At 46.2% G+C, this 18,106-nt stretch overlaps 1 protein-coding gene across 3 annotated transcripts in view; it reads right to left on the bottom strand.

The window, feature by feature from the left end:
- OCEL1 (occludin/ELL domain containing 1) overlaps positions 1 to 17,715 on the bottom strand; it is a 47,539-nt gene extending 29,824 nt beyond the window's left edge. Inside the window, exons 1-3 of one of the 3 annotated variants that reach the window (XM_073659394.1) lie at positions 17,540 to 17,691; positions 12,442 to 13,629; positions 891 to 1,069 (exon numbers count right to left, since the gene is read on the bottom strand). In XM_073659394.1, coding sequence (XP_073515495.1) covers positions 891 to 1,069; positions 12,442 to 13,482 — 1,220 coding nt within the window. In that variant the 5' untranslated portion in view covers positions 13,483 to 13,629; positions 17,540 to 17,691. Of the gene's footprint in view, positions 1 to 890; positions 1,070 to 12,441; positions 13,630 to 17,539 lie in introns of all 3 variants that reach the window. The other 2 variants (XM_073659455.1, XM_073659520.1) reach the window with 2 other exon arrangements.
- Between the last annotated feature and the right edge of the window lie 391 nt (positions 17,716 to 18,106).

Below are 18,106 nucleotides of genomic sequence, written 5' to 3'. Positions count from 1 at the left end.
GAACTCAAACAGTGCAACTTTTTTTTTAATGAAACCCAATTGCAAAAATTATTTTTAGACACAATTACATGGAGAAAATGCAAAGGCAGACAACCCCTTTAAGAGCAGTGCGTCATACTCTAATTAAAAGAATGGTGCCATAAAATGCAGCAGTTTTATTAGAAGGCATTCACATATGAACCCTTTATAAATTCCTCCCAATGTGCTTTGGTAGTCTGAGGCACACCCTGTTCTCTCTACTGTCCCTACAAAGACCAGGGGAAAGCACCTTAGACTAAACTATGCACCTTGGGCTTGGTAGTCTGAGGCACACCCTGTTCTCTCTCCTGTCCCTACAAAGACCAGGGGAAAGCACCTTAGACTAAACTATGCACCTTGGGCTTGGTAGTCTGAGGCACACCCTGTTCCCTGTACTGACCCTACAAGGACCAGGGGAGAGTGCCTTAGGCTAAACTATGAACCTTGGGCTTTGGTAGTCTGAGGCACTCCCTGTTCTCTGTACTGTCCCTACAAGGACCAGGGGAGAGTGGCTTAGGCTAAACTATGAACCTTGGGCTTTGGTAGTCTGAGGCACTCCCTGTTCTCTGTACTGACCCTACAAGGACCAAGGGAGAGTGCCTGAGGCGAACTATGCTCCTTGGGTTTTGGTAGTCTGAGGCACTCTTTGTTCTCTCTACTGCCCCTACACAAATCAGGGGAGAGTGCCTTAGGCTAAACTATGTACCTTGGGCTTTGGTAATCTTTAGAAAAATTTGTTTAGGCCACAAAATTACACCAATGTAAAATGAAACACAGTGATAAATTCATCAATAACGTAATGTCTGTTCATCTGTGGTGAATACAGTGCATACAGTTTCTCACACAGTCTTCAGTGACATTTTTATGCTTACACAACATAATCTGGTACAATATATGGTTTTGGCCGGTACCCAGTAGGTATAGAGCGACTTAAAGCTGCAGCTTCACTGTCTTTCTCTGAGATATGAAGGCTCTTGATGACTTTCCCTTTTACATCTCCTAATTGTTGAACTTCATCTTGAAAAACTATCCTCTTAGGTTTGGTGGTTCTCTGTACAGAGGTAAAAAAATAAAATAAAAAATAAATATACAAATTATAAAATGCAGTCAGAAAATTGTGGATGTCCATGATGATGGTGATTTCATGGGTTGTTGTATATGAACTACATGCGTTCATGTTTGTGGGATTCTGCTTCCTGCATATATACATATGAAGTACAGTATTTTGAATGGTGTAAGATACAAATTAATGTTTTATCTGTTTACACAGAAAATGTTGAAATGAATGGACCCAATGCTCCTAGTTTACAATAATTGAATAATAAGCAATCCCTTTAGCAATGACATTGTATACCTATTGTAAACGCTAATTGCTTAATAATGCAGTATTTATTTCAGTATAAATTCCTTTAATTTAGCACCCTATAAGATAAAATTGGGTTTGTCTTGGCCACAGAATGGAATAATGATCTAGATTTTTCAGACAAGAAGACTCAGCAAAGATAAATAATCATTAAACTGAAAAGAAGGTAATTCCTATACAATAGGGGCAATCACCATTCCATACATTCTAAAAAATACTTTATTCCTATACAAATACAATGCAAATAATCACTGGTGTAACTTGAAGCTTCGGGGCCCCAATGCAAAGCGTCTAACAGAGCCCTCTACTATCTCTGAGCTTTAAAAATATTTGTTTTCTCATTTGAGTCAAAGGGACATTTTGGGCTTTGCTGGGCTCCAGTGCCCAAGTGCGATTGTAACCCCTGCAATTACTATAGTTATGCCCCTGCAGACAATAGTAGAATAGACACATACACAGATAAAAATGGAATGTGCACACACTAATATGGACAAGGTTAGCACCACAACAAGTCACCGGACAAGCCTAAAAGTAGCCCCACTGGAGAGACCGCATAAGCCATACCTGACCACATATGGTGGGTAAGCGTCATTCTATGGTCAGGTATCTCTCGCTATGCCGTGTCTTCAGTGGGGCTACTTTTAGGCTTGTCCGGTGACTTGTTACCTAATCTGGTGATGACATCTTTGTATTTTTTCTTTCTCTTCATGTTGGGAGTTATTGCAAGTCTGTGATGTGTATGTGATCGGTTCTCCAGACCTGTAGACATGCGTTGTATTGCTTATTGTGTGACGTGTATAAACTTACCTGGACCACAATAACTGTTACATCACATTTCATGGTAACCTTGCTCATATAACTGTGTGCACATTTCATTTTTATCTGTGAAGGTTTCTATTCTATTATTGTCTATATTTTATTTGTATATCAGTAAAGTGAATTATTTTTATAATGTATGGAGTGGTGTTTGCTTTCATTGTGTAGGAATTGCTGGCAGCATTGGGAGAGCCATACTCAAAAATTACCTACTAGGTTGTATTGTAGGTCTGTATTTATTTCCTGTAAGTAAAGTAATAGTAGCATATTTTGGTTGGAGTTTAATCTGGGCTATCAGTTTGGAAATGGACTACTCACAGGTCTAAGTTTGATATACTCTTCTATGGCCGACCTTTCTATAATCTATAATGTCTAGTTAAAGGACTATTACAATTTCAATCAAGAGTTGTTCTTTGTACTATAGAATATCTATTTATTGCTACATTTAAAAGTTTTACTGATACCACCCAGTACCAAGTTTTCTATGTTAGACACCAAAACATGGCTGAAAACAGTATAATTCTCTCAAAGGGGGTAAATCGCTGTACCAACCTTGGGCAGCGATTCCCCCTGTTTACCATAAGCTGTCAAATGAACATGAAAATATAGGAGACCAAGACAGACAACATGGAATTGAGTAAAGAATTCATTTTATTATTAACAGTATAGAGAACGGTTAAAAAAGACAGTACACAAAGTGGAAGCACAGCTGGAAACATGTAACTATATAAAATAATCCGTGTAAAGGGACATCAATCATTACTCAGATGGAACAGAAGGAGGTGCACTAACCAAAATAGGTAATGTCAAAAAAGTACCAATATTGCACTGTGCCCAAATGACCTATATAAAGGGTTCCCTCACTTTGAAATAATTAGTGAGGAGTACACCTGGGGGCGCAGTGGCCCATCCTATAAAAGGAGTATACCGGTGTGCTAAAAGGTTAAAGGCAACTGTCAAAAGGGGTTAGAAAGACACTGCATGGAGCAATGAGAGTACCAGTGTGCTTACCAGGGGAAAAGTAGGAGGCTGGTAAACCGTGGTAATGCGCCCAACGCGCGTTTCGCGGACCAGCCGTCTGCTTTCTCAAGGCTGGTCCGCGAAACGCGCGTTGGGCGCATTACCACGGTTTACCTGCCTCCTACTTTTTCCCTGGTAAGCACACTGGTACTCTCATTGCTCCATGCAGTGTCTTTCTAACCCCTTTTGACAGTTGCCTTTAACCTTTTAGCACACCGGTATACTCCTTTTATAGGATGGGCCACTGCGCCCCCAGGTGTACTCCTCACTAATTATTTCAAAGTGAGGGAACCCTTTATATAGGTCATTTGGGCACAGTGCAATATTGGTACTTTTTTGACATTACCTATTTTGGTTAGTGCACCTCCTTCTGTTCCATCTGAGTAATGATTGATGTCCCTTTACACGGATTACTTTATATAGTTACATGTTTCCAGCTGTGCTTCCACTTTGTGTACTGTCTTTTTTAACCGTTCTCTATACTGTTAATAATAAAATGAATTCTTTACTCAATTCCATGTTGTCTGTCTTGGTCTCCTATATTTTCAAGCTTTCTATGTGCGGTTATCACAACTTGATTGCCAGTTTCAACGATATATAATTAATAATACTAACATACCTTTTACATTTATCCAACAGTATAAAAGAGCGCTATTTCTATTATTTGTAACAGAGATGGCTCTGGATAAATGAAAATGTATTGCAATGTATCCTTTAAAATCAGATGTTAAGTGGCTCCATATGACTCTTGGAAGAAAACATTCTGCAATTTTTATTCACACGTAGATTTGGTCAGTGAAAAATAGTTGTTCATCTGCATTGAATAACATTCGTCCGTGTGCTGTCCAAATTTTTCACGGACAAAAAATATGCTCATGTGAACCTACCCTTATAATGGCAGGTAATATTTCTTTGGAATACTATTAAATATTTAAAAGTATTATACTAACACTTAAATAACTGCAGCTTCTAGTTGTTAAGTCCCTTTTTTGTTTAGTAAGATAAATAAATTGTAGTTTAATGAAATAAAAAAAAAAAAAATATGATAATGCAGCTGTAATAGAACGTAAAAAAAACTAACAATGTATAATATCATACATGGCATAAAAAATTAAGCAAAAAATAATAAATGATATGTACTTGAAAATGGTGCCAAAATATCACAACTTGTTTCACAAAAACACTAAAATATGAAACCATATCATTTTGTGTACTGACCCATAGAATTGTCTTGAGATTATTTATCCAACAAATTGCATTCACTGGATATAAAAAATCAACAACCCCTGTTAAAATGTCATTTTTTTTTACTTATAAAAAAATCATACCAAGAAGAATCATTTGAGAACTTATTCTAGTTTTAATGTCACCCATAATCTGAACAAATCCATTAAGAAACTGAAATCATTTTGAAGGGGAAATAAAAATTAGGCCACACATGTTCAGTATTTGGTCAGTAATTTACATCAGTATTTGTAAGCCAAAGCCAGGAGTGGGTGATAAATCCAGAAGTGGTGACGTGGTTCTATTATACTTTTCCTCTGATTGTTCCTCTCCTGGTTTTGGCTTACACATGCTGATGTAAAACACTGACCAAATACTGAATTTGTGAACGTGGCCTACAAGTAAAATAATGTGATTGCATAAGTGTGAACACCCTCTTATTTTTGTGGATGGTCAGAATTAGCCAATCACATTTAATTCAAGATGCATAGTAGTCAGAACACAGCAGTAATCATTTAACCTGATTCTGATTAACTCCATATAAAGATTAGCTGTTCTAGTAGGATTTTTCTGACATTTTCTTAATTGCATTTCACAGCAAAAGCCAAGATCTGTAAACAGTTTACAACACAGCAAAGGGCTTTCATTGTTGAAAGTTATCAGTCAGGAGAAGGGTACAAAAAGGTTTCCAAAGCACTAGAAATACTGTGGAACACTATAAAGACGGTCATCAAACAGTGGCTTAAATTTGGCACAACAGTCATACAGTATTACTTAGAACTGGACATCCCTCAAAAATTGATGGAAAGACCAGAAGACCAGAAGAAAATAGGTTCAGGAGGATCAATGTTTTGGAATGGCCCAGCCAGAGTCCAGATCTGAATTCAATAGAAAATCTGTGTGCAGACCTGAAGAGAGCTGTACAGAGGAGATGCCCTCGCAATCTGATAGATTTGGAGCGCTACTGCAAGGAAGAGTGGGCAAAGTTTGCCAATTCTAGACATGCCATGCTGATAGACTCCTACCCAAAAAGTCTCAATGCTGTCATAAATTCAAACAGTACTTCAACAAAGTATTAGTTTAAAGGAGTTGTCCGATCTAAAATGAACAGTCTGCAGTCACTCTGTGTGACTGCAGACTATTGAATCCTTCTGTAGCGTCGGCGTCCCTGCCTCCTGCTAGGCAGGGACGCTGTTCCCCTTACCTCTCCGCTCCGAGCCCGGCGCCCTCCTCCCGCTCTGCTGGCAGCGCGCGCTCCTTCCCGGCCACGGTGCTTAGGGCGCGCGCGCGCTCCCCCCTCTTAAAGGGGCCGCGCGCGCCGTCCTAAGGAGTCCCCGGCCAATGGGAGGAGGACTTCACCATATATAAGGCACCTCCTCCAAAATGGGGGTGTCCAAGCAATGTTGTTGCACTGTTCACTACTCTGCTTCAGCCCTCAGGTCCCGTTTCCAGTTACCTGCCAGTTACCTGCCAGTTTCTTGCCAGTTTGCTGTCTGATTCCTGCCTGTTATCCGCTTACCTGCTTGCTAGCCTGAGGTCCGACGGTCTGCCTTCCGACACCTGTCAGTCTGTCTATGGACCAGCTTGCCCGCTCACCTGGGAGCGCTCATCTGCTACCTGCCTGTTAGCCTACCTGGAGGCTCCGCCGTCACATGCTGTGACCACCTGCTTATCCAGAGACTCTCGCCTGCTCACCTGGGAGCACACATCTGCCATCTGCCTGCTAGCCTACCTGGAGGCTCAGCCGTCACAGGTTGTACCTACTCTTTACCCAGAGACTGTCCCGGTCACTTGCCGTGACCTCCTGCCCGTTCACCCAGAGACTGCCCCGGTCACTTGCTGTGACCTCCTGCCCGTTTACCCAGAGACTGTCCCGGTCACTTGCCGTGACCTCCTGCCCGTTTACCCAGAGACTGTCCCGGTCACCTGCTGTGACTACCTGCCTGTCTTCCCTGGTCGCCACCCGCTTCCTTACAAGGACCGCCCCCTTGTATAAGTTGCTCAGAGGTTCCACCTCCCAGACCCGTTACAGTTTGCTCGGGCCATGGAACCCGGTGGCACCCAAGCTCCCTCGCTCTCGGACCTTTGTCATGAACTGTCCCGTCAGAGGTCCCAACTGGAGTCCATCCTGAGTCACCTGTGGAATGTCAATTCTCACCTGGACACTTTGACTGCTCCACCAGCAACCTCCGCTAGTGTCATGACTCGCAACCCGGCAGCTCCGCTGCCCACCAATACCACGGTATCCTGCTCCGGACCCCGGCTTTTTGCACCTCCTCGCTTCGGAGGCGACTCCGCTCAGGCTCGGGGCTTCATAAACCAGTGCACCCTGCACTTTGAACTCCTGTCTCACCAGTTTAACTCCGACCGGGCCAAAGTAGCCTTCATCATGTCCCATCTCACGGGGGAGGCACTGGCTTGGCTAAATCCTCTATGGGAGAGAGGAGACCCCCTGGTGTCCGACTTGCCTGCCTTTCTCACCGCTTTCCGGAAAGTCTTCAACGAACCCGGACGGAAAACCTCATCCGCATCGTCTCTGCTACGCCTCCGTCAGGGAAGTCTCACCGTGGGCCAATATGCCATACGGTTCCGTACCCTTGCCTCGGAGCTGGCCTGGGATAACGACGCTCTGGTATCTGTCTTCTGGGAGGGTCTGTCCGGCCGTATTAAAGATGAACTCGCCGGTCGGGACATTCCTACCACTCTCGATGACTTAATAACTCTTGCCACCCGGATTGACCTACGGTTCCAGGAGCGTGCCAAAGAGGTCACCCGTGAGAGGAGGTTTCCACGTCTAGCTCCTACCTTCCAGAAACCCGTCACTCCCTCCGTTTCTCCCCAGGTACACTCTCCTGAGCCTATGCAGGTCGACCAGTCCAAGATGGTCAAAACCCGTCAGGACTTACGCCGTGCCGAGGGGAGCTGCTTCTACTGTGGCAGCAAGGAGCACCGGATCCGTACCTGCCCGGAGAGGTCGGGAAACGCCTGTGTCTAGGTTCGCTCAGAGAGGTCGACCTAGACAAGAATAAATCCTCTCCATCTCTGCTGCTGTCAGTCTCAATTATCTGCGGGGAGAACTGTTATTTCGAACTAGCCCAACTTGACTCTGGAGCAGCCGGGAATCTTATTTCACAGTCCCTGGTAGAAAAACACCGCATTCCCACCAAACCTCTGGCTGTACCCTTATCTGTCGCTGCCGTGGATGGGGGCCTCTTACCACGTCCCATCCAACTCATCACCGAATCCATTACTCTGCAGGTGGGAATGCTGCATTCTGAGAGCATCTCTTTTCATGTTCTGCCTGGACTCTCTCACGCCCTCTTACTAGGCCTACCTTGGCTCCAGAAACATGCACCCATGCTTGACTGGAAGACCGGAGAAGTCCTTCGCTGGGGACAGGACTGCCATAAGACTTGTTTGGTTCCCGTTCATCCCGTCCGTCCTTCTCCTACCCCAACTAATCTACCTGGACTTCCGATTCCTTATTGGTCATTTGCTGATGTCTTTAATAAAAAGGAGGCAGAGACATTACCCCCTCATAGACCATACGACTGTCCTATCGACCTGCTACCCGGTACTACGCCTCCCCGTGGGCGTATTTACCCATTGTCCGCTGCTGAGACCCGGTCGATGTCCGAATATATTGAGGAGAATCTGGCCCGGGGATTCATCCGGAAATCTACCTCCCCGGCGGGAGCAGGCTTCTTTTTCGTTAAAAAGAAGGACGGCTCTCTCCGTCCCTGTATAGACTATAGAGGCCTTAACCAGATCACGGTGAAGAATAAGTACCCCCTTCCACTCATTCCGGAATTGTTTGATCATCTGAGGGGGGCTAGAATCTTCACCAAACTGGACCTCCGTGGGGCGTACAACCTGGTCCGTATCCGTCAGGGGGATGAATGGAAGACTGCATTCAACACCCGGGACGGCCACTATGAATATCTGGTAATGCCCTTTGGTCTCTGTAACGCTCCTGCCGTCTTTCAAGAGTTGGTCAATGACATCTTCCGGGACCTTCTCTACTCCTGCGTAGTGGTGTACCTGGACGACATCTTGGTCTTCTCTCCGGATCTCCGGACTCACCGGAGGGATGTTCGTCAGTTCCTGCTCAGGCTCAGGCAGAATCACCACTTCGCTAAATATGAGAAGTGCCTCTTTGAGCAGACCTCGCTTCCGTTTTTGGGCTACATTATTTCTCAGACCGGCCTCCGAATGGATCCAGAGAAACTGTCTGCCATCGAGAAATGGCCTCGACCGGAGGGGTTGGAGGCTATTCAGCGGTTCCTGGGCTTCGCCAACTACTACCGCCTCTTCATACCGCACTTCTCTTCCCGGACTGCCCCAATTTCCGCGCTCACCCGTAAGGGCACTAATCCCAGAGAGTGGCCACCCGAAGCAGAGGAGGCCTTTCTTTCTTTAAAACAGGCCTTCTCTTCCGCCCCGGTGCTGCATCGCCCGGACGGCAACAAGCAGTTCTTCCTGGAAGTTGACGCCTCCTCCTTTGGAGCCGGTGCGGTACTTACCCAAAAATCGTCTTCCGGGAGAATGGTAACTTGTGGCTTCTTCTCCAAACTCTTCTCCTCTTCTGAGCGCAACTATTCCATAGGAGACCGAGAGTTATTGGCCATCAAGCTGGCATTGGAGGAGTGGCGTTACCTACTCGAGGGGGCTCTTCACCCGGTAATAATTTACACTGACCACAAGAACTTGGCTTACCTCCAGCATGCCCAGAGACTTAACCCGCGCCAAGCCCGGTGGTCCTTGTTTTTTGCTCGCTTTGATTTTGTTCTTCATTTTCGCCCGGCTGACAAAAACATCAAAGCGGACGCCTTGTCCCGATCCTTTCTGGTGTCTGACCTCGAGGAAGAACCTAAACATATCATCGATCCCGCCAGAGTAATGCAGGTGGCTCCCGTGAGTCTAAATCGTCTCCCTCCCGGTAAGACGTTCGTATCGGTACCTGATCGGGAGAAGATCCTACGCTGGGGTCATTCGTCTAAACTAGCTGGCCACGCCGGTCAGAAAAAGACCCTCCAGCTTATTACCCGGCACTACTGGTGGCCTACCCTGCACAAGGACGTAATAGACTTTGTTTCTGCCTGTGTGTCCTGCGCCCGCAACAAAGTTCCGAGACACCTGCCAGCCGGTCGCCTCCTTCCGCTTCCTGTACCTGCTGCCCCCTGGCAGCATATAGCTATGGACTTCATAACAGATCTCCCCGTCTCTACCGGTTGTACGGTCATTTGGGTGGTCGCTGACCGCTTTTCCAAGATGGCTCACTTTATTCCCCTGCCAGGCCTCCCGTCTGCACCCGAGCTGGCTAAAGACTTTATCCGCCACATCTTCCGTCTTCATGGCCTGCCCCTCCACATCGTGTCGGATCGTGGGGTACAGTTCACCTCACGTTTCTGGAGAGCCACTTGTAAATTGCTAGACGTCACCCTGGACTTCTCCTCCACTTACCATCCACAGTCTAATGGTCAAGTGGAGCGGATCAATCAGATCCTGACCAGTTACCTCCGGCACTTCGTTAATGCCCACCATTCTGACTGGGTGGATCGCCTGCTATGGGCCGAATTCTCTTACAACAATCACGAGAGCGAATCTTCCTCCAAATCCCCGTTTTTTGTAGTCTTTGGTCAGCATCCTCGGATCCCATTTCCCGTCTCCACCTCGGTGGATAATCCGGCTGCGGAATCTCTTGTTAACAAATTTTCCTCCATGTGGGAGAGTACCCGGTCCGCACTCCTTCAGTCGTCCGAGCGTATGAAAAGACATGCTGACAAAAAACGTCTGGATCCTCCTCAATTCCGTCCAGGGGATAAGGTCTGGCTCTCGTCCAAGTATGTCCAGCTCAAGATTCCTTCCTATAAGTTAGGGCCTCGGTTCATCGGTCCTCTGGAGATCATCAGTCAGATCAACCCGGTGGCCTATAAATTGAAACTCCCGGCCAACTTGCGGATCCCTAACTCCTTCCATGTATCTCTCCTCAAACCCGTGGTACTTAATTCTTTTTTCAAGTCTACAGGTACGCCTCCTGCTCCGGTTTCCGCTGAAAACGAGTTTGAGGTAGAGAACATTCTGGCCACAAAAAGGGTAAGAGGAAAGACCTTTTTTCTAGTAGATTGGAAGGGGTTTGGTCCTGAGGAGAGAACGTGGGAGCCCCGGGAGAACATCCATGCCCCTCTCATCCTTGCTAAATTTCTGTCTGGCCTAAAAAAGGGGGGGCCTAAAGGGGGGGGGTACTGTAGCGTCGGCGTCCCTGCCTCCTGCTAGGCAGGGACGCTGTTCCCCTCACCTCTCCGCTCCGAGCCCGGCGCCCTCCTCCCGCTCTGCTGGCAGCGCGCGCTCCTTCCCGGCCACGGTGCTTAGGGCGCGCGCGCGCGCTCCCCCCATCTTAAAGGGGCCGCGCGCGCCGTCCTAAGGAGTCCCCGGCCAATGGCCGGAGGACTTCACCATATATAAAGCACCTCCTCCAAAATGGAGGTGTCCGAGCAATGTTGTTGCACTGTTCACTACTCTGCTTCAGCCCTCAGGTCCCGTTTCCAGTTACCTGCCAGTTTCCTGCCAGTTTGCTGTCTGATTCCTGCCTGTTATCCGCTTACCTGCTTGCTAGCCTGCGGTCCGACGGTCTGCCTTCCGACACCTGTCAGTCTGTCTATGGACCAGCTTGCCCGCTCACCTGGGAGCGCTCATCTGCTACCTGCCTGTTAGCCTACCTGGAGGCTCCGCCGTCACATGCTGTGACCACCTGCTTATCCAGAGACTCTCGCCTGCTCACCTGGGAGCACACATCTGCCATCTGCCTGCTAGCCTACCTGGAGGCTCAGCCGTCACAGGTCGTACCTACTCTTTACCCAGAGACTGTCCCGGTCACTTGCCGTGACCTCCCGCCCGTTTACCCAGAGACTGTCCCGGTCACTTGCCGTGACCTCCTGCCCGTTCACCCAGAGACTGTCCCGGTCACTTGCCGTGACCTCCTGCCCGTTTACCCAGAGACTGTCCCGGTCACCTGCTGTGACTACCTGCCTGTCTTCCCTGGTCGCCACCCGCTTCCTTACAAGGACCGCCCCCTTGTATAAGTTGCTCAGAGGTTCCGCCTCCCAGACCCGTTACACCTTCCAGTGCACGCACTGTGTGCTGCGGGGATTTACCATTCTCTGCCTCGGGAACGGAAGTCAGGTATGCAATACGCATACTCCCGGGTAGAACCTGTCTAGTGGGCGCAGCCGTCTAGTGGGTCGCCAATACTAGTGTATTGAGTAAGTCCACGCCCCACTAGACGGGTTCTGCCCAGGAGTATGCACATTGCATACCAGACCACCGTTCCCGAGGCAGAGGATGGCAAATCTTCACAGCACACTGTGCGTGCACCGGAAGAATTCAATAGTCTGCAGTCACGCAGACTATTTTAGTACCTTATTTAGTACCTTATTTTAGTACCTTATTTTTCTTTTCCACCCAAAAATATTTCAGTTTATTTTTCAATCAAAATGTACAGATTATTGGTGACATTAAATGTGGATAAAGTTCTGAAATGATTTTTGGTATGATTTTTCTAATTGACAAAAACCTGGCATTTTAACAGGGATGTGTAGAGTTTGTATATCCAGTGTATATATGAAAAAGAGCATCCTGAAAATGTCACCACTGAAACTACCGTACATCTCATCTACAAACATTCTTCAGCTTTGTCAATGGAAAGCCTGCTTTATAGTGCAGGAAGCCATTCAGTGGAGACAACTTATTGGTACTGTACATTTTAAAGAATACTAAATACTGCAATGCAATTTGAGTGCTTTATCAAATGTATAATAATTTATACCTGAAGATACAAAAATGAGCTATGTGAAAAGACAGGAAGATGAGAAGGAAAAGAAGAGTTACAAATACAGATTCAACTACAGTAAAATAAGAGCAAGGCAATGTGAAAGACATACATACTGGAATGGGTGGGTGTTACAACATGAGTGAGATTTCATAGTTTCAATCCCCCTCACCTGAATATTTCCAGCCTGCCTGCGCATTTCTTCATGTCGCCACATTTTTAGACACACCAAAGAACTGGCCATATACAAGAGCATGTTGAAGAAGAGAAAAGCTATTGCAGCCACCTGACCTCCTTCCACTCTACAGAATGCTACAATCAGTGGGTTTACAGCAAAAAGAGAGTAGCAGAGACCACCACGGTTTATATCGTTGACATAAGCAATGCTTGCTGCCATGTATAAAAGACACATGACAATATTGATGGCAAACTCTGTGAGAGGCCACCAGTGGGAGTCAAGGAGAATGGTGCGATAGTATAGAGTCAGCCCCAATCCTAAAAGGATTAAAGTGACAAACCAAACCATGCTAGCAACAAGCATCACAAATGGAGTCATTGGGCCATAATAATTATAGCCACCTGGCATCGTTCTTTGGAGTTCAGTGCCAAAGAGATTATACCACTGGTAATCCTTTTGTAAATAGGCACAGGTACAGGCAAATATCATACCACCAAAAATTAACTGTACTCCAGCCATGATTCTTAGCAATCCCGGCCAGGACTTCATGTAGGAATATTTTAAATTGTATGCTGCTACCTTGTCTCCATAAACGGTGCACAATTGATTCTTCCTTTCAATAGAATCTGGAGTTTTCTTTTCCTTAGCCTTATGAATGGCATTGATGCTGGCTGAAGATGACTCCAAACTCTGATGAACAAGACTAGTTTCCCTGCTAACATCTCTGAGCGATGAAACTGATGACAAATTATGGATATCTTCTAAATTTGTCAAGGTTAGGCATTCTCCTTTTGCGCTGCCTTTCCTAAAAAATCTTTTCCAAGAGTCAGGGATGAAATGCTGGACAGGCTTTAATCCACTTCTTTCCTTAATCTCAAAATCATGGAGACGAGATGTTCCAGGTTCTTTGCGTGTACCATGATCATAATAATCAAATGAGAAACTTGGAGCATCCCCCCACTTTGTAGTCTCTGTCGGCCACACCACTGGTTTTCGGCTTCTATTCTTCTCAGCAGGTAAAGAGGAGGAAGACATTTCAGTTCTATCAATGTGACTTCACATAAAATGCTGCTGAAAATATATCTGTGGGCATCAGTTCTTTTCCCATGTCCCGAAGGAGAAATTGCTCCAGTTTATGAACCACGTGGTATATTTAACTTTTCTTCGCATAGAAAAAAAAAGCTAAAACAAAAAAGAATAGTAAATATTATTATTAAACGATACACATTTGTTTTTTTTTTCTTTGTATCCAGTTATATATGAACCAGGTAATGTTAATAAATTATAACAATTGGTCAGGAGTGCTGCGAAGGTCACTGTTAAAGGAAATCTGTCAGCATTTTTTTGCTTCCTCATCTGAGAGCAGCCTGATGTAGGCAAAGAGAAGCTGAATCTATCGATGTATCACGCAGATTACTGGGTGCAGCCGTTCTGTCACAATCAGAGTTTTTAGATTTAGAATGAAGCAGAGCTGAGGAAACAAACTCCGCCCACACTCGGCTCTGTATATACAATGTCCATAGGCAGCTCACTGTCTATATCACAAGAGGGGTTATGTGGACCAAGGCTCAGTGATCAGCTAGTCACAGCAATGATAAGCTACTGGGAGAAAACAATCATTGTAAGCAAACAAAACCTCAGAGCTTGATAAGAGAGTCATCGCTGAAATCTGTGTTTTAACCTCTACCTCATGCTGTCTTCAGATTACAAATCCTGCTGACAGATTCCCTTTTTAGTAAGAGGCAGGTGACCAGTAATAGCACTAGCCATCTCTTACTGACACCTCCTTTTCTTGATTCCCAGGCACATGTTATCAACTAACACAGGAATGGAGGAACCATTGAGAAAATAGTTGCCAGCCATGGGCGTACCCAGGATCAAAACTGGGGGGGGGGGGGGGGGCAAGCCATGGTCACAGATACTGAAGAGAAATATATATATAGTACAATGCAAATATTTCACTTCTTACATTACATGAGTGATATCTATTGTAAGATCCACAATAGCTCAGAAACCGGCGAATCGCTCCACACAGTATACTGGCCGCCATAAAATGCCCCATACAGGATACTGGTCCCCATATAACGCTCCATACAGGATACTGGCCCCCATATAACGCTCCATACAGAATACTGGCCCCCATATAACGCTCCATACAGAATACTGGCCCCCATATAACGCTCCATGCAGAATATTGGCTCCCATATAACGCTTCATACAGGATACTGGCCCCCATATAACGCTCCATACAGAATACTGGCCCCCATATAATGCTCCAGGCAGGATACTGGCCCCCATATAACGCTCCATGCAGGATACTGGCCCCCATATAACGCTCCATACAGAATATTGGCCCCCATATAACGCTCCATACAGAATACTGGCTCCCATATAACGCTCCATACAGAATACTGGCCCCCATATAACGCTCCATACAGAATACTGGCCCCCATATAACGCTCCATACAGAATACTGGCCCCCATATTACGCTCCATGCAGGCTGTTCCCCACACATAATGCCTCATGCAGGCTGTCCCCCCCCACATAATGCCCCACGCAGGCTGTTCCCCCCACATAATGCCCCACGCAGGCTGTTCCCCCCACATAATGCCCCATGCAGGCTGTTCCCCATGTAGGATGTCACCCCACCTTATAATGCCCCATGCAGAATGACACCCCCCCTTCCTTATAATTCCATACAGAATATTGGCTCCCATATAACGTTCCAGGCAGGATACTGGCCCCCATATAACGCTCCATGCAGGATACTGGCCCCCATATAACGCTCCATACAGACTACTGGCCCCATATAACGCTCCATACAGAATACTGGATCCCATATAACGCTCCATACAGAATACTGGCCCCCATATAACGCTCCATACAGAATACTGGCCCCCATATAACGCTCCATACAGAATACTGGCCCCCCTATAACGCTCCATGCAGGCTGTTCCCCACACATAATGCCTCATGCAGGCTGTCCCCCCCACATAATGCCCCACGCAGGCTGTCCCCCCCACATAATGCCCCACGCAGGCTGTTTCCCCCACATAATGCCCCATGCAGGCTGTTCCCCATGTAGGATGTCACCCCACCTTATAATGCCCCATGCAGGATGACACCCCCCCTTCCTTATAATGCTCCATGCAGGATGTCACCCCCCCTCCCTTATAATTCCCCATGCAGGATGTCACCCCCCCTTCCTTATAGTGCCCCATGCAGTATGTCACCCCCCCTTCCTTAAAATGCCCCATGCAGGATGTCACACCCCCCTCCCTTATAATGCCCCAAGCAGGATGTCACACCCCCCTCCTCCCTTATAATGCCCCATGCAGGATGTCACACACACCCCCGTCCTTTATAATGCCCCATGCAGGATGTCACCCCCCCCTTATAATGCCCCATGTAGGATGTCGCACCCCTTATAATGCCCCATGCAGGATGTCACCCCCCCTTATAATGCCCCATGCAGGATGTCACCCCCCCTTATAATGGCCAATGCAGGATGTCACCCTCCCCCTTATAATGCCCCATGCAGGATGTCACACACACCCACCTCACCCCCCTCCCTTATACTGCCACAGGCCTCCATATAATAAAAAAAAAAATATCAAATACTCACCTCACATCTCACCTGCTGCCGCTGCTCCGGACTCCTCAGCGTCGCCGGCCTCATCCTGCTCTGCGCTGTGACTGCTCAGGAGAGAACACGGTGTAAAGATGTCACAGTGCAGCAGCCGCGGAAAATGCAGGAGCTGCTGCGGAGGCACGGGGAGGGGTAAGTATTGTGCCGGGTGCCGGGGCCCTGAGCAAGCGGGCGGGGAGCGGGCGCTGACGGTGAGGGCCCCCCCCCGCCTGCTGCATGATAATGCCCCGTCTCATGCTGCACATAACACATCTGCATCTCTGGCTGCTGTGGGCATAAAAGGGGACAAACTTATGGTGTGGCACCCATGCTCCCCTGACCTCAACCCCATTGAGAACCTCTGGAGCATCATCAAAAGGAGTGTCTATGATGGCGGGAGGCAGTTCACATCTAAACAACAGCTCTGGGAGGGTATTCTGTCCTCATGCAAAACAATTAAAGCAGAAACCATCCAAAACCTGACAAATTCAATGGACGAGAGAGTTCAGAAGCTCCTTTCGAACAAGGGGTCCTATGTGCAAATGTAACATCACCTAGAATAAAGTTTTGAGTTGAAAACTGTTTGATTTCAGTTTGTAGTAACCTGCTAATGCTTATAATTTCAAAAATGACCATTTTTTTGTTCTTTATTAAAATGAAAAGGTTGAAAACTCTGCTGTGCATAATAATTTGGAACATGCATTTTGAGTGCAGTTTGAGTTTTTTATTTTTTTAAAAATATACTGTTATCATAGGCAGTTTGTACAAAAACCTTTCAATTGTACTCTAATAGTTATTTGACTGGAAAATTACAATGACTGCAATTCACATAGGTAATTTGGGAAAATCTGAGAAAATATTATTTGCATAATAATTTGGAACACAGTGTAGTTGGCACCTATCTCGTGTGGAGTGGTTTCAGCTCCTCAGTCCCTTCCACACTTGCGGACCCCTACCAAGTATTCATGTCCTAATGCAGGAAGTGGTTAATGTTGTTAGATAACATAGATGTGAGGCTTACAAGAATATTTTAGAACAACTGAAACATTATGTAAAATATAGTAAAATTCACCATATAATTTAATCTTGCAAATTAACAACTACAGTATTAATCAACATCTAACTGCAATACCATATCAGTCATTGGACTGAAAAACAAATCATATACAAGACAGAAATCTGCTCTTTCCTTAGTGCTCGCTAGCGTATGTACTGACGGCACGTGTCACAGAGTAGTTAAAGGTTCAAGGTGACAAAAAGGTTTGAAAATGTAAACAATATAGCAAAACCTACAGAGCTTTCCATATACATCAGAAACCAAGGTGGGATGTTCAGGCTCATCTCATAATATAAATGACAGACAACGCACAATTCAGGCACAGAACAGACAGTGCAACCTCATGACCTCATTTTCTGCGGTTGTCTCCTAAGAATAGATATAAATATCCCTCCATTAGTCTTACCTGACTCGTTATTGTTCTTAGGCCCATTTGTTGTGTCACGATTGGGGGCTAGTACCACATAGCATGGACTTCCTGGTAAAACTCTCACTCGTATTTTGTGAGACAGGAGTCCCAGTCTCCTTTACTGTTATCTACATGCACCACGTAATATCGAGTTATCCATTAACTATAACACAGGTCTCAGAAAGGAGGGTGTTCTGGAAGTCTGGTTAGCACTGTAGCCTCTCCCTGGTATGTCGCAATTGGTAATAGTGAGGATAATAATAGTAAATAATTAATTGCAGTAGAGGTTGGCCACTACTTTTTATTGATGGCTTATGCTTTGGATAGGCCATCAATGTCTGATCGGTGTGGGTGCTGGTGCAGACCGAAAGTTCTCAAATGCTGCCGAAACACAGTAGCTCCGTCAAAACTAGTGTGGTCGCGGCCGAGTACTGCAAACCTACTCCCTATTCATTTGATTGAGGGATGGATGTGCAGTAAGCGGTCACGGCCACTATAGAGATGATGGACCTGCTGTGTTCCGTCACCATCCGAGAAATTCCTAACATGGCAGCGTAGGGAACA

The sequence above is a fragment of the Phyllobates terribilis genome, unplaced genomic scaffold, assembly GCF_046119375.1.
Source record: "Phyllobates terribilis strain yellow unplaced genomic scaffold, ASM4611937v1 Scaffold_1__5_contigs__length_1240528914, whole genome shotgun sequence".
NCBI lineage: Eukaryota > Metazoa > Chordata > Amphibia > Anura > Dendrobatidae > Phyllobates > Phyllobates terribilis.
The sequence above is the reverse complement of the archived record's forward strand: the minus strand, read 5'-3'. Positions and strand labels throughout refer to the sequence as shown.